Genomic DNA, 17960 nt, shown 5'->3' on the forward strand with positions numbered 1-17960 from the left:
GCGTTTGTCTGAGTCTTTACCTTTTTTACTTTTTTCTTATTGGCAAACAGAAATATCATGTAAAAAATGTGGCAAACAATGTGTGCTTTTCAAATTGTACTTCCCTCTGTATCAAGAAGAGGAAAGAGAGAGTTCAACAATGTAGCAGTTAGTGTCTGTAATTTAAGCAAGGTCCATGACCTCTCTGGATGAAACTTTCTCTGTAGAGGTAAGGACAGTGGTGAGTTAGCAGATACTTGAGTTGTATGTACACCCTGGGTGGCTGCTACCTACTCATGTACCCAAATGGTTTAGGGAATGCGTAGTTGAGCGGACCCGGGGTGCGTCACAAGTATAGTTGAAGGAAAGAAAAGACTGTCTTGTGTGTGGCGCACTCGGAGAAGAAGATAAATTGGTTACACGTAAAAATTAACTTTTAATGTTTTAATTAATAAAATGGCGACATATAAAACACAACATACATGGGTGAAAGTTGGGGGTAAGGATAAAAAGGAAAAAACTGGAGGTTTTTCCTGCTTAGTGGACCCCTTAATCCCTTAATTCTGTGATTGATCGGAGTGTGGCACATTAAATACCTGTATTATTATTGAATAAAACTCACTGTGGAGTAGGTATGTTGTGCACTAAATACTCCTGAAAACTATATATCCTGTGGATCCCCTTGTAAAAAGATCTCATATGCTTTATTATTCTGCGTCTCACCAAAAATCTCCTGGTGTGTATGCTGAGTATTTGAGCACTTAGTGAGTATCTGAGGTGACAATAAATATTGTCACGGTGGGTATACTTGGCGATGTGTCCTTATATGTGTAACACATCGAGTGGTTCCTATAGATAGGAGATAGAGTCGGCCTGGTACACCTGTGGTTCAAAGTGGCATAATCTATTGATACACTGGGGAGCTGGGATCTGTGTGAACTGTCACCCGCTGCCCTAAGTCAATGTATCTATGACGCCGTGCTCAGCGTGCTTGAGATTGCCTGGTGTGTGTTAACTCAATTTTATAAGCAAAAATTGCCTGGATAGTGACTCATTTGGCAATTTGTAAGCGATCTATAGGTGAGTATACAACCATATAAATTGGAGCGGTACTGGTGTATCATGCGGTAAGGTGAGACAGATATTAATGTGAATCATATACCAAACTTTGCTTATAGAATGGAGAGCCGGGATCTGTACATACTATCCCTCACAGCTCTCAACAGGTGTGTACACACCGTCGTGTCTGACGTGTCTTAGGCTGGAATTGCCTGGTGTGTGTCCACTTTTATGGGTGGGGTTGCTTCAATTATACCATTTAGTAAGGCAAACCTTGTATAGGTAAGTATTAATTGATATCTCTCCCCTGTGGGTAAGCAATATTGGGTTGGTATGGGGTATATGCTGTCTGTGACCTTTTTTAACCAGTAGCAGCTTGGACCGATTGAGATCCTGTCCAAAGGACAGTAATTAAATGGTATGTTACTGGCTCAAATCGCTTGGTGTGTATTCGCTTGGCAATACATCAATTTATTGCTGGGTATATGTGACCACTTCACAATGTAGCGATTCAACCACTTTATTGGTACATGTGACCACATCAATCGAAAGTTTATACACATGTAGTATACACATAAGTATTTTTGTTTAAATGTGTAAATAAACTTTTCACATGCTCATTTATACTCATTGTTAGGATAAATATTTAAGGAGGTTTGGTGCGTTGCAGTGTATTAAAGTTAGGAGGGAGAGACGCCGCAGTCAGGTCGTCACACCGCGACCTTCCCTGCCAGCGTTCCCCTCTGATCAGTGCGGACGCAAATAGGTAGCGCAGAGAGTGAGTGTGCCGGCTTCCTTTGACAGCGTGTAGCTGGCTGCCGTGCAGCAGGGAGCTCAGAGCCGGTCTCCCGCTCGGCACTATCTCTAGCGTTACTTCTTAATGGCGCACCTCACAGATCAAAATACATTTCATATTACAAGGGGAAGGGATAAGGGGGATTTTTACACACTAAGTGTGTGGGTCGACGCGCGTATCGCCGGGCAGCTTCATCATACTTGCGTCACAAGTATGGTAATTAAAGTGAAAGATAGGTTTCTGCTGTTGCCGCGGGTAACCTCCCTTGCCCTGATGTCAAAAACAGAGCCAAAGAATGGAACTAGCGGGAATGAGAGAACCTCTGAATGGGAGGGAGTAGCAGAGGATATAGTAAAGCTGGTTCACTGTGTCCCGTCGTGAAGTGCTGCTGTCCCCTGTGTACAAACGGAGATATTCCTTTGTAGTGAACAGGGGATGAGTGATTTCAATGTAGCCAATGAAATACAATAGTGGCCCCAATGGTGGTTATCAGTGCCCTTTAGTGTCAGTCCTGTTGTCTAACTGACATTGCAGGAGAAGCAAATTAACGGCACTATGAGATAATACCAAATTTTGAGGACAAATATGCATGTGCTATATAATATATTATATGTGCATATACTGTATTGTACATTCTATCCTATTTGTATGTTATATATATATATATATATATATATATATACTATAGTTTATGTGTATACTCTATGGGGGTACCTATAAGGTGCGGATGATTCATTAGTGGGAATCATAACGGCTTCGGGCAAACTTTACGGCGGACAGGATTCGCCTAAAACCTCCATAGGGTTGCAAGCAATTTTAGGCGAATTCAGCCCAGCAAAGGGTTCGAGATTGGCTTATTTCGGATGCCGTTGCCGGCACTTTAACGTGTTGAAACAGCATACAACAAAGAGAGTGGATCCCTTCAGCGCTGTTCACAGGATTTTCTAAGAAATAATTTTCAATAGGCCATTCACATCCAGGATATTGAGGCCACCAGGAAAAGAAAGAGAAATCTCTTGGTTACCATCCGTATACAATTTATTCTAACCAGATGGTCAACCATCAACGACACTCACCCAGACTAGCTAGGAGAGGTTCACATCAAGGTTTCTTTTTAACGATCATCAACTTTGGTACTTATGAAACAGGACTCACCTAGGGTAAATGCCCTATATGCATCCAAAGGTTTCTTTTGTTAAGATGAAGTAGACTCTGGGACACTTGCAAATTTTCCAAAGTAAAAGGTTCACACTTTAATAATAAAACAGGACACTCCACATCTTCAAATACAGCCACGTCCTAAAACCCTCACCCGGAATAGGGGCTAGTCGGGGGCAGCAGGTCCACAGATGTTACAAGGACAGAAGATTGGGGTCCAGAATAAAATCCTTAGCACACACCAACGCGTTTCAAACACAGTTTGTTCTTCCTCAGGGTGTAACATTAAAATGATCCGGGGGGGGGGGGGGGGTTTATATACCCTAAAGCCTCCCGGTCACATCTAAAACCCGGCTAAAATCCACAGAGTCCCTACTTCAGTAATACCTAATTCCATACAAAACATCATCCTACGGACTAAACAGAATAAATTATTTAGCAATCCCCAAACCTGATAAAAGCTGGCATCAATAAATAAATATATACAGACAGTATTTTCAACTCCTTATATTAAGGTAGGGAGTCCAGTTCATATTTCTTTCTTTTCACGCAGTGCGGCGTCCGTTTCCCATACTTCCGCTTCCGCTTTGGAATTAGGTATTGCTGAAGTAGGGACTCTGTGGATTTTAGCCGGGTTTTAGATGTGACCGGGAGGCTTTAGGGTATATAAACCCCCCCGGGATCATTTTAATGTTACACCCTGAGGAAGAACAAACTGTGTTTGAAACGCGTTGGTGTGTGCTAAGGATTTTATTCTGGTCCCCAATCTTCTGTCCTTGTAACATCTGTGGACCTGCTGCCCCCGACTAGCCCCCATTCTGGGTGAGGGTTTTAGGACGTGGCTGTATTTGAAGATGTGGAGTGTCCTGTTTTATTATTAAAGTGTGAACCTTTTACTTTGGAAAATTTGCAAGTGTCCCAGAGTCTACTTCATCTCAACAAAAGAAACCTTTGGATGCATATAGGGCATTTACCCTAGGTGAGTCCTGTTTCATAAGTACCGAAGTTGATGATCGTTAAAAAGAAACCTTGATGTGAACCTCTCCTAGCTAGTCTGGGTGAGTGTCGTTGGTGGTTGACCATCTGGTTAGAATAAATTGTATACGGATGGTAACCAAGAGATTTCTCTTTCTTTTCCTGGTGGCCTCAATATCCTGGATGTGAATGGCCTATTGAAAATTATTTCTGAGAAAATCCTGTGAACAGCGCTGAAGGGATCCACTCTCTTTGTTGTATACTACGTGTGTTTTTGGGTTTGGTAGCCCTTCTTTGTGTGATCTCCAGCAGCTGGTCCCTGTGAGCGCAGACCATTAAAAATAATCCTTTTTGTGATATTCTAGTTGTTTTTACCGTCTGTTGGAAATAGTCTGCTGCACATAGGATTTACGATGTTTTTCCATAGAGAGCAAAGGAAAAAACAAATGCATGGTGTCTTTGACCAGGAGGCAACTGAGTTTGAGGACGATATTGATATGGGTGAAGAAGGTCTAGACAGCATCATGACCAAACTAGAGAAAGCCCTGACCAAAGAGGGTAAACTCTGGTGGGAAATGGTGAGTCTGGAGAAGTACCTCTTGGAGAAAATTATCCCCAGGGGACTTCGAATAGACAAAATGCCCTCTTTCCAATCAGAATCTAAAGAATTTAAAAGGGACTGGATAAAGATTTTAGATACGTGCTCCTTTGCCTTAATGAATCTGATTGTGAAACAAAGGAATAATGATTTGAAAAAATTAGGGGATGAAATACTCTCTTTAACAGAAATGGCCAAACCCTTCGACCAATTAAGTGAATATAAAGAGGCCGAAGAAGAAATTACTAGAAGGCTGAATCGAATCGAAACCGATTTGATGGTAAAAAAGAGAAGAAAATATCTAAGAGATAAAGAGGATTACAAAGAGGGAATACAGCATTGTATAACCAAGAAAGAAAAGAACTATAATAAGTCTGAAAACAGAGACCAATATAGAGATAATCATAATCTCAATCCCCAAAGAAGATTTAGGGGCCCACCACAAAACAGGTTTAAATACAATAGAAGAGAGGATAGAGGTCCCATTCGGAGTCCCAGGAGTTTTAGGTCAGAGGAAAGGAATTTCCCTTCTAAACCATACACCAGAACTTATAATAACAGGCGAGATAGATCAGAAGGGAGGAGGTCCCCCAAAATAATGCTTAATAGACCCCAATTTCACCACAGAGGGAGGAGATCCCCATTCCAGGATAGACCCCGGGAATATAGAGGTGGGGAATATGAGTACAGGAGAAGGGGAAGGACAAACAGGGACACCCCATACCGTAGATATGAGGGAGAGGATACCCACCATTTTTTAGACAGGGGAGCACAAAACGGGGTGGAGAATTAGTACTAGGACCATCATTAAAAATCACTACTAAAGGAAACCCCCCCCCATAAAAGTTAAAAAACACAAACGGAGAGGCAAAAGGGGAAAAAATCCCCTTAGGAAACGCAAAAAGAAAAAAAGAAAGGAAAAGAAAAATAATAACCATGATCTCGAGGGTCCCCAAGATGCCACAGTAGATCAACAACATAATACAGTGATCTTTAATCTAAGCTCCCATGTGTTAAGTGAGCATGAACAAAAAGTCCTCGAGAAGGGGCTTAAGTTTTCCCCCACCAGCATCCCAGACAATTTCGAGGTATTTATCGATCTTCAAAAAATGGTGAGGAAACTTGCCCTAAAACGCTTTTTTGAAGAGAAAAGCACAAATGTGGTGTCAGTAGAAGGAGAAATTTTTTCTACCTTTAAGAAAAAATCCACATTTTATCCTCTGCATAAACGGGGGTGTTTTGTAGACACTTTCGAACGCCTTGTTCGAGATGACCTGGAGAAATTAGATCTCAAACCTATTAAGAATCCTAATTTCACAAAAAAAGAAAGGGAGGCTGTGAAAAGTCTAAAGGAAAATAAATTAATCACTATAAAACCCGCTGATAAGGGGGGTAGCATAGTGATTATGGACACCAGTAAATACCAGGAGGAAATTAGTCGGCAACTATCAGATGCCCGCACGTATAAGAAACTAAGAGGTAACCCCACAGACAAAATAAAGTCTAATCTAGAAACCTTTCTAGATACCTATTATAAGAAAAACGTGATCACCAAGGACATTAAAGAATACATTGCTGTCTCTTCACCATCAGTACCGGTGATTTACGTGTTACCCAAGATCCATAAGTGCAAGGAAAATCCACCAGGACGCCCAATTGTGGCAGGGACGGGTTCCATACTATCTAACTTATCCCACTACTTGGATTCGCTACTCCAACCCATGGTACAGAAAGTGCCCTCGTTTCTAAAGGACACCATCTCTGTCCTTCAGATAATACAAGAAACGGCATGGGAGGAAGGGAACTTTTTGGTCACGGCCGACGTGACCTCTTTGTACACAATAATTGGAGATGATCTGGGTCTAATAGCGGTCGAATATTTCTTGGATTTGAATATGACACCCCCGGATCTGAAGAATTTTATCTTAGAGGGTATATCTCTCATTTTAACCAACAACTACTTCTGGTATGAGGGGTCATACTACTTACAGTTGACCGGGACAGCTATGGGCACCAGACTGGCACCGAGCTATGCCAACTTGTTTATGGCGTGGTGGGAGGCCACCTCCGTGTGGGGTGGTCACCCATATGGTGCCAGCCTGGTGTCCTGGTCCCGGTACATTGACGATATTTTGTTCGTCTGGAGGGGTGATGAGACTTCATTGGATGCATTCTCTCAACATCTCAACAATAACACCTCATAAATTGTCCTTACCTTCGAAAAGAGTAAGCAAGAGGTACATTTTTGGGATTTATCCATATACATAGATAATAACATCGTGAAAACTAAAAACTATGTGAAAAGTACCGACTGTAACTCCTATATTCCGTTTGTGAGCAACCACCATGAGAACTGGAAAAAAAGTGTCCAGAAAAGTCAGTTCTACAGAATCAGGAGGAACTGCACTGATCTGGAGACATATGAAGAACAAGCAAATGTGTTGAAATCCCAGTTTGTAGCGAAAGGATATGATCCGGACAAGGTGGGAAATGCTTTAAGGGAAGGGGCCCAATTAGATAGATTGGAGGCCATTAAGAAAGGACCAAAGAAGAAAAAGGAGAAATCAATGGGAGTACCTTTCATCACAAAATTTAACTCCCAGCATAAACAAATCGAACAAATAATTAAGAAACACTGGGGTATACTCAGTAGTGACCCGCTTTTGGAAAAGCATGTAGGACCTGTGCCCAAATTCATCTACAGGAGGGCTGATAACATCAAAAATATGGTAGTGAGAAGTGCCATAAATGTACCTAAAAATGGAAACACCATTAAATCCAAGGGTTTTTATAGATGCGGCACTTGCAGCATCTGTAAAGTATGTAAATCAAATAGTAGTAAGATCCCTGAGTATAAATCAAATCAAACAGGAGAAAGTTTTTTAATAAGAGATTTTATAACATGTGATTCAAAATACTGTATTTACATGCTAAGTTGTTCCTGTGACAAACAATATATTGGGAAGACGTCCAGAGCTTTGAAAATACGTCTTGCTGAACATGTGAGAAACATTAGAAAAGGGGTGGAGACACATAATGTGTCACAGCATTTCAAAACCCATCATGGGAGTGACCCCAGCCAAATAAAAACTTTTTGTGGCATAAGGGTCATTAATCCAAATTGGAGAAAGGATGACAGAGATGTCAGACTTTCTCAGATGGAAATGCGCCTGATTTATAACATGAAAACTTTGGCTCCCCGCGGCTTAAACGCCGATTTTGAATTAAAGTGTTTTCTCACGTAAAGTATGTGCTTTTCTGTTATCCTCTGTTTAAGTGTCTAATTACCCCTTTTTTATATTTCTATCTTTATTTACGATGGTATCGTGTGATGATCCCCGAATACGAGACCTGTACGAGTATGATAATCCCCTGCTCCGTGGATACCGGAAGTTTGTATGGTATCCAGGAGATGAAGCTGCTTGCGTTCCATCCGCAGCAGGAAGTTCCGGAATACAACACAATCCTGCAGTAGCGGAAGTCCGGTCTGACACGCATATGCGCTGCATAGAACGGATGTGACGCCCGTCCCCGGAAGCGGAAGTACGGGAAACGGACGCCGCACTGCGTGAAAAGAAAGAAATATGAACTGGACTCCCTACCTTAATATAAGGAGTTGAAAATACTGTCTGTATATATTTATTTATTGATGCCAGCTTTTATCAGGTTTGGGGATTGCTAAATAATTTATTCTGTTTAGTCCGTAGGATGATGTTTTGTATGGAATTAGGTATTGCTGAAGTAGGGACTCTGTGGATTTTAGCCGGGTTTTAGATGTGACCGGGAGGCTTTAGGGTATATAAACCCCCCCCGGGATCATTTTAATGTTACACCCTGAGGAAGAACAAACTGTGTTTGAAACACGTTGGTGTGTGCTAAGGATTTTATTCTGGACCCCAATCTTCTGTCCTTGTAACATCTGTGGACCTGCTGCCGCCGACTAGCCCCCATTCCGGGTGAGGGTTTTAGGACGTGGCTGTATTTGAAGATGTGGAGTGTCCTGTTTTATTATTAAAGTGTGAACCTTTTACTTTGGAAAATTTGCAAGTGTCCCAGAGTCTACTTCATCTCAACAAAAGAAACCTTTGGATGCATATAGGGCATTTACCCTAGGTGAGTCCTGTTTCATAAGTACCGAAGTTGATGATCGTTAAAAAGAAACCTTGATGTGAACCTCTCCTAGCTAGTCTGGGTGAGTGTCGTTGGTGGTTGACCATCTGGTTAGAATAAATTGTATACGGATGGTAACCAAGAGATTTCTCTTTCTTTTCCTGGTGGCCTCAATATCCTGGATGTGAATGGCCTATTGAAAATTATTTCTGAGAAAATCCTGTGAACAGCGCTGAAGGGATCCACTCTCTTTGTTGTATACTACGTGTGTTTTTGGGTTTGGTAGCCCTTCTTTGTGTGATCTCCAGCAGCTGGTCCCTGTGAGCGCAGACGATTACCAATAATCCTTTTTGTGATATTCGTGTTGAAACAGCACCCTTCTGGGCTAATAGTATCGACCCCTATGTATATTATTTTTATAAATATTATATAGTAACCCCTTTCTATACTGTATATCCTGCATTTGCCCTTGGTTTGTGTTATAAAAGAAAGTATGAAATAACTAAATAAGACTAAAACACAAACCTACCAGTATCTCCACATCCCTGTTATTAAGAACACTTTGTACTAGGGAATGTTTGCATGCAAACTTTTTTATTGCCACACTCTGCATTCATTTCTTGAAAACGTATCCCTCCAGAGTCATGGCGGCCATTTCCCCAGCATTTTGTGGGGAAATGTCTGCTTCCCCATAGTGCTCAGAAACTACTGCACATGGACCTCCTCCTCTCTTTATACATACCCTTGGATGCAGATTATTCGATTAATGAAGGTATGAGTAGTAACACAGAATTGCTGCACCAGGGACCCTGAGAACTAAGGGTCCCACTGCTGCCCCTGTCACCCTATTCCTGTCACCTACTGTTTTTCCCTTTCACACTCTGCCTCTCCCTGTCACCCTCTGCCTCTACCTGGCAGTCACCCACTGTCATTTTGCATATTGTAAATTTGGGATGGGGTGGAAGGGGGCCCAATTTATATTCCACCCACGGGTACTGCATATGGGATCTCAGAGGCAGTTGTGACTTACTTGCATTTTTTCAACCACTCCCTGTTACCTCCCACAAGCAGTCCTTGACTTCCCCATCCAATGTAAAAGTGTGCCCCCAGCACCAGCGCAGCATCAGCATGTTGAGAAGGAGCTGTGTGCACCAGATCGAGTCAGCACTGGGATCAAATGTCTGAACCCAGCGCTGGAATTGTGGCAGCAGGTAGTGGCGAGAACACAGTGGGGATCGATGTGGATGCAGCGGTGTTTATAAATTGCATTCCAACAATCCACCATTACATCCACCAATCATGGCTCCCGAATTGGTGGCCAATCAAAAATGCCTGTGAAGAGCCATCAGCGTTCCCCGCACCGTAGTCATCCCCGCCCCCCGGCATCTGGTGTCAGATGCCACTGGGGTCCATAAAAAGTCAGTGCAGCAGCGGAAATGGTGTGCAGAAGCACTCCAGGAGAGAAGATGTCTGTGGAGCCAGAAGCGGCTCCAGAAGACAGCGGACAGAGGAAGAGCTCCGGCGGCCGCAAAAGAGGCAAAAACGTCTACGATAAGCCATGAAGAGGCTCTACCACAGGCCAGCGACAGAAGAAAAGAAGCTGATGACTGGAGAGGCCTACAGAAGAGGAAAGCAAAAGAGCTAATGAAGCTCACCCTGTAGCCTTTCCCAATGGACAGGTAGGCACTCTGTGAGAGGCCCCTGTCACCCTGCCCTTTCCTATATCACAGGGTGCTTTGGCATTTGGTCGGTGGGCACAAACAGGCCCTCTTGGCCTGTGGTCAAGGTAGTCAGTCCCCCTTGGCCAGCGGCCACATTGTTGTTGGTCCCTGTAGCTCCATAAACCAGGTATTAAGCCCATTGCTCCCATAACCAAGCATCTCGTCTGAGGCCCCTGAAACGCGGCACTAGGCCCATGGCCACAAACAGCATTAGGCCTGGGGACAGTTAGAAGGCAAGCGGGCCCATTCAAATTAAAGGTGACTTTGGGCATTAGGCCTAAGTCACTCATTCTGGCCCACTTTTAGGTCTGTGGGTGCAAATCAGGCTGCAGGTGATTAGGGGGCATAAGGCCCAGTATTGTAAAACCCCCCTCATAGGAAGATAAGAGTGTTCCTGAGCACTAGGCTCAGTGAGAGTTTCCCACAGATGTATTCGTTGGAAGTGGACAGACGGTGCGGCTGTCCCCTTTTCAGGTATAAACAGCAGGTGGAGGAGTGGTTTCGTTTTCCATGTGCTGTTTGGGTTAAGAGGTGAACAGGCTGTGTGGCTGTCACCTCTCCGGTTCCCCAAGTAGGATTAGCAGGAACATTTAGGGGCATGTAGGAGCTGGCCAGCTCTACCTACTGTAGGTAGGGAAGTGTACAGCAGAAGATATACAGAGTTTTTAAGGGCAGTCTGGTCACTTGGGGCCTTATTTTGGTTCATTCTTTCTGTCAAAATCCTTCTTAGATGGACAAAACCATGTGCACTGCAGGGGGGCAGATGTAACATGTGCAGAGAGAATTAGATTTGGGTGAGTAATTTTGTTTCTGTGCAGGGAAAATACTGACTGCTTTATTTTTACACTGCAATATAGATCTCACTTTGAAGTAAAACCCCACCCAAATCTAATTAGATCTGCACATGTTACATCTGCCCCACCTGCAGTGCACATGGTTTTGCCCATCTAAGAAGGATTTTGTCAGAAAGAATGAACCAAAATAAGGCCCTTGATCTTGCACTGTGTTTTGGTGAATGTGGTTTCCCATGCAGGGCAGAATTTATTGTAGAACTGGTAGTTATATTATCGCTCCACACACATATTGTCAGTTTAAGGGGTTTGTGATGTAGTTTAGTTAGTTGTGCCACATTAGTTAGCATTAGGCCCTGCACGGTAGTTTTGTCATTTTCTCCTTACATGGACTTGTATGTGGAGAAGTGCCAGATAAGTGCTGGTGAGCATCATCTCTGTCCGTCTGTCTTTTGTGTGTCTGTCTCTGCCTATCTCCATTCCTTCTGGGTGGAAGGTCAAGTTTTCACCTGGTGCACAAGTGCCAATAGGTGTTAATTCAGGCTCTGAGGCCATTAGTGCTGAGGATGACCTTCACATCAGCACGAAGTTCATTTTTAAGGCACGTCATGGGACGGAGGGTGCATTTTTCGGCATCTAGGAAGGACAGTACTCATCTACTCTCCTTCCTCCTAGATCCCCGTGTCCTTGTGCAGGTGAGTTACCAGGACCAGCATTAGGTAAGTGGTCCAGCTTTACCTGTACAGCAGCAGGCACTACACCACCTACCCACCTCTCACAGCAAGACCGGTACAGCACACGGGTGCAGTGCAATTCAGAGGCACGGAGAGTTCCTCGGTAACTGCAAAATCATGGGTTAGTGTGCATTTGAAATATTCCCCTCTTGGAACTGTTACTGCTGCTATCCAGGATGCATTTTGAGATGTTCAAAAAACATATGCGCATACAAGCATACGTACATTGTTTGACGTTTATGCATCTAAATAAAAATAGGCCCCTCTGAGGCTCTCTTTGAGGCTTGTTTCATACTTCAGCCAAGTACAAACCTTGCTGAAATTTTGCCAAAACTTAATTCATTTTACTAAACAGCGCTTTTAAAGCTATCACATCATCAGTGGTTTTGGTCACTGTCTTTCCAGTGTCAATAATTGTACATAGACAACACAATGTCCGAAATCAGCAAAGGCATGGGCAATTTAATAAGATGGAATGGGTACAAATGATGGCCGGGACCCGGTAATCAGTGAATTTACATCCAGCCGAATTTTTCTGATTTGTGGGTTCTGTAATCCGTACGCATGCGCAGAAGTTGGATTATCGATCACTGTGAGAATTCGCACAACACCTATCAGCTCTGAATAACCCCAATAGTTCTTTGTAGAAAAAGTGAATCTGTAACAGCAGATTGCCCAAGCGGTCACTACGTATGTCCTGTGTGTCCATGTGAAATGATAACATCTCTGTTTATCTCTAGCAAACTGTGATGCAATGCGTTCTACTAGTTCACTTTCCAGCTCAAACATGATGTACTCACCTGAAAAGAATAACAGTGGAGATAACTGGGGGTCTTTATTGTGTCCTCTGTCACTAGTTGAACTTTATCATCTTTCTTTAACTCCATCCTAAGTTTTAGCTCCCCCTGCAGGTGGAGTATGGTAACACAAGCTTTCTCCACCGAAGGATGCGCCATCTGAGCAGGTACTGTGATCACATAGTAACTGCAGTAACATAAAGATAACGTACGACTTATATTGAACATTATCCCAATTTTTGGAGCAAATGTGATTGTTAGCAATAAAAACTATTTCAAAATATGACATAATAATACTAGTTCAATTATGAAATGATGCAAGTTGAAATGCATTTAAATAAACACAATAAGCTCTAACGAGCAGGGCCCTCTCTCCCCATGTGCCTTTCTTAGAATATATCTCTGCCACTGTTCTATTGCATCAGTGTCCGCTGCTGCTACTGTCTTTTTTATTTACCATGTACTTGTCCTAATTTGCATTTGTACTGTAAATCACTATTTTTCTTGTTTTGTGCTTTTTCTCATCTATGTATTGTCAGGCGCTGCGGAACCCTTGTGGCGCCATATAAATAAATAATAATAATAATAATAATAATGAAGTGATTTTAATCTGTATACTGGAGAGATATCAGGTTTTTTGGGGACTGATTGATACATGGTACATAAGAACATAGTCTATGGTTATGGGGGTGATTCTGGTTCTCTTGCAATAATGCGAGCTCAGCCTCGTCCCAATGTTTTGGGGACTGCGCATGATCTATTATGCGCATGTACTTTCATAGTCTGAGCCATTTGCAAACATCGGGGCGGGCCGGAGGCGTATGGCAGCGGGAATGCTGATGCCTTCCGTGTGTGTGTGGGGGGGGGGGGGGGGGGGGGACGACACCATCCAGACGCAAATAAAAGTCAGTTTTCACTGATTTCTATTTAAGAAGGCAGAATAAATCATTCAATGGTGTTTTCGCTATACATCCCCTCGCATGGTACCAAGGGAAATTGGTGGCATGTGGACGGGGCGGCGTATTCGGCGTGGTTGGCATCTCAGGTGCGCGGTAAGCTGAGCAAACCAGAATAACCTCCTATGTTTCAGCATATTTTGAATCTCAGGCTGGCAAATGGCCCGGATTTTACTGGAGACGTATAAAGTAGTAATCCACTTACGGTGTTGATGCTGATGAAAGGGCTGGAGAAACCAAGGACAGCAAGATGGGGAGAAGAAGACCCTCCATGTTCACACGTCCCTCTGCTTTGTGTGAGTGCTTATAACATTGGGAACAGTGGCCTGTCTATCCTGTGCTGCTGCTCAGTCTAAACACACCTAAGAGCATCACGTCAAATTGGAGAATTTTGGCCTTAAAATGTTATTTCAACAGCAGGTCACGACCGCTTATCTCTTCTGCTGATGAAGCACTTCTGGCCTCACGTGTAGAATACATGGAATGTTGCCAATATGGATCTTACAAAACACACCGCTCTGCTTCAAGAGACAATGGGCCTGATTCAGACCTGTTTGCTGGGCAGCATACACTTGCAGCCTAGCGAACAGGTCAGTGCCGCCCCTCTAAAAAACATGGGGCTTTTTTTGCGCCAACAGGCGGTATTTCATGCCCCAGCATCCACTAGGGTGTGGTGGGAGAATAAAATAGTGTGCCGAGTGCAGTGAGGCACCGTGCCGGAAACATTTCAAGCGCAGCGAGCCATGTGAGGGGGAGCAGTACACTTATATGATGTCCATGTTGACTGTTGAATGTTGACCTAATGCTTTTGTCGACCTTAGACATGTTGACCTATTTCACGTGTCAACCTAAGCCATGTCGACCTTCTGTGGTCGACCCAATGCATGTCGACCTAATATTGGTCAATCCAATGACCCATACCCGTTTTTTTTTTTACTTTTTTGTTTATTTCATAGTACTGTAACTAAGGGCCTTATTCTGGTTGGTGTGGTTCAGTCCGCGTGCGGTCGGACGGGCAATGTTTGGTGTTTGCGCATGTGCAGAGGCGTATCTGCGCATGTGCCAATGCCGAGCACGTCCGAATACGGCGTGAATTCTGTACAGAAAACGATCAGTCGGAACAATCCGAACAGGGGGTGGAGAGGGGCGAGAAGGGCTGTTTGGGCTCATTACCATATGCGTACGCCATGCGTTTTATGGGCGTTCCCATGAAAACGCTGGGCGTACGTATGGTAATGTGACTGTGACGCACGTGTGGGGGGCGGACAGATGACATAGCCGGATGCCAGCTGCCCGCCCATATCCTTGCTTTTGCACGGAGACATGCCCAAGCACTCGGTGCTGCCTGACCACTCGGTCCTGCATTCGATGGTCTGTGACCATCGAATGATGGGGGAGGTTCCCAGAGATGGAGGAGGTGTTCACATGAAAAATCCACTCACGGTCTGTTCGGTCGGCATCTTACCGCATTCGGACGGTGTGAGCGATCTGTACGGAAGACGGGGCTAAGAACGCTCGGTTCCTGTCCAAAAATACGCATCCGACCGCACCAACCAGAATAAGGCCCTAAGTACGGTATTTGTCAATATATTTGTCCTGCAAAATGGCCGATAAACCCTTTCAGTGCCAAGATCTCTGTGAGAGATGTTCAAAACATATGCTAAAAATTCCAGCGTCACTCACATTTGTTATATACATTCAAATAAAAAATGTGTAAAATAAGATTGTATTTCCTATATAAGATAAACCTTACAGGTCATTATGATGAATAAACATGTTTGCTTGCCAATTTTTACACCTATTTTGAGAAAATCCCTTTGCAATCAAAGCGTTAACAACAACCTTTTGGTCAATTTCTAAATGACATAGAAACATTTGACTGCAAATAAGAACCACTTGGCCCAGCTACTCTGTACCCACATATACTTAGGAGTTTATTTACTAAGATGGGCGTTCTGTTTCAGGTGGGATGTTGCTATCAGCAACCAAACAGATTCTAATTCTAGTATCTTCTAAAAGGTGCAAAATAATAAGTAGAATCTGATTGGTATCCTATAGCAACATCCCATCTGAAATACATGACCAATTCATATTATGGGGAAGATGTATTAAGCCTGGCGAAGAAATAGTGGAGATAATGCACCAGCCAATCAGCTGTGTTTGAAAAAGGACAGTTGGGATTTGATTGGCTAGTGCGTTATCTCCCTCCACTTCATCTCTTCAGCAGGCTTAATACATCTGCCCCTATGTATGGTTAATGTAATAGACAAACCAGTGCTGGTGTCTGCCAATCATAAAATATTTGGACAAAAGGAAGCAAATCCTGCCTCTAATTAAATAACTGAAACCAAGGATGACATAAAGCACAATTTACTTAATTTTATATTTTTATTTAACATGCTAGGGTGCCGTGATTCAAAAAAGTTTGGGAACTAAAATGTTCCCGAATGTGCAGGCACCTGCTGGCGCTGTAACGAGGATACTGGTTCCCCATTACATATTTGGTGGGAATGTTGTTCACTCCGGCCTTTTTGGGATGAGGTTTTTTCCATCTCTAAGACAATACTGGGCCCTGGAGTCCCTTCGTAGCCCGCTTTCTGGCTTCTGAACCAGGTGGCGGGCTCTCTGACCACCTACCAAAAATCCCTATTAAAGTTCCTAAATAGCGCTGCAAAAGTGGTTATCCCTGTACGTTGGTGGTGCACTGCCCCACCTACTGTGAAGTAGTGGTTTAGTAGAATAGATATGTACAGGACTATGGAAGATATGCAGATGACACCAGGAAGCCAACAGGGATTTACGACTACTTGGTTTCCCTGGCTCGACTTCAAGTGCTCTCCAACATACCTGATGTATATAACTTGGTAATGAGTCCTATATTACTGGTCCTGCAGCTAGGCATTGTATGTTTAATGAAGGATTGAGGAAATTCTTCTCTCTGTGGGTTTTGGGTACATAGGAAGGCCACAGAAACCCCCTCCTCCCACTCTTGTCTCTATACCGTTCTCTTCTACTTTCCTTCTTGTTTCGTTTTTATGTTATTTGTTTATAAGACTTTAAGCAGGATTTGTTATGAGTTTGTTATGAGTTCAACAGAGTGATTGACTGAATTTCCTGGGTTGTTACTTCAGGCCTTAACAACCTTTCTATTTGTGATATATTTTTGTACCACAACTGAGATCTAATTCATTAATACCGCTTTCACGCTGCCAAAACTTTTAAAGAACCGGTATTTTTAAACGGTCTTTAAAAGGGGTATTTAACCTTCACATTTCAATAGATTACCGTTTTAAACGTGTTGAAGTACCGGTTATCTTTAACCGATAAATCAACTTTGGCGCTTTCCCACTGCAGCCTTAAACGTTTAGAAATGGGAAAAAAACGGCAATATACTGTACCATTTAACAAGTGCAGTGTGAAAGGGGTATATATCTGTTACCTCTCATATTACCTGCTTGTTTGTTTATAATGTTTATTATGTGAAAATTTGAATAAACATTTATTGAAAAAATTAATTTGGGAACTACTGTACTAGTGTTTAATTTTTGCCAGGAGCCAATAAACTCCTCAGTATATCCTTGGAGTGAGGGAAGAAACTGCAGTACACGAAGGCAACCCACACAAGCACAGGGAGGATACACAAACTCAGCACAGGTATAACTGGTGGGAATTGAGCCAACACTGCCTCTTGAGGTGGCGAGCAGCATTGGCATAAAAGTTCTAGTTTTGGGTTCCCATACTTGTGTTTGGGCTAGCTAACAAGAATATTACACAGGTTTAACACAACTCAACCCATTCTTATTGGGTGCAACAAGTGCAAAAATGAAACCATTGAATATTGCCATTGATTGAGGAGTGAAACATTCATTTTTTCATTCTGGGGGTTGCTGCTCATTAAATGAACTTTAGTAGCTACTGCTAGAGGCATTGGAAACAGGAAATGGCTGCGTGTTGCAGCTCTGCCCTACCAATGGGGTGTTTTTGGCACACACTCAAGGTTGTCATATATTGAGTAAATCATTCTGATCAGCTAATTAATCGGCTGCTCTGATTGATTAGATTAGGCTATACAATATATGTGCCATGTAGGTGTGAATTATTTTATATTTCTCTGCATTGTATCTCCTCCCTGCCTCTAGGTGTCACACTCTCTACCAGTGGCCTGAATACATACCTCCCAACATGACCCTCTCCAGGAGGGACACACACTCTGCTCCTGGACTTTCCTCTTGATGAATGATTACCATCAACTCTGTTGAAACACCTTTCTTATCAGTTAACCTGTT

General features: G+C 43.1%; 1 protein-coding gene across 1 annotated transcript in view; it reads right to left on the reverse strand.

Annotated features, from left to right (window-relative positions):
* Positions 1 to 14038, reverse strand: part of LOC146009235 (alpha-2-macroglobulin-like protein 1) — a 159522-nt gene extending 145484 nt beyond the window's left edge. Inside the window, exons 1-2 of the mRNA XM_083149396.1 lie at positions 13880 to 14038; positions 12722 to 12905 (exon numbers count right to left, since the gene is read on the reverse strand). Of these exons, the coding sequence (XP_083005522.1) occupies positions 12722 to 12905; positions 13880 to 13947 (252 nt within the window). The 5' untranslated portion in view covers positions 13948 to 14038. The remainder of the gene's footprint in view (positions 1 to 12721; positions 12906 to 13879) is intronic.
* Between the last annotated feature and the right edge of the window lie 3922 nt (positions 14039 to 17960).

The sequence above is a fragment of the Crinia signifera genome, chromosome 6 (assembly GCF_055691185.1).
Source record: "Crinia signifera chromosome 6, ASM5569118v1, whole genome shotgun sequence".
NCBI classification, from domain to species: Eukaryota; Metazoa; Chordata; class Amphibia; order Anura; family Myobatrachidae; genus Crinia; species Crinia signifera.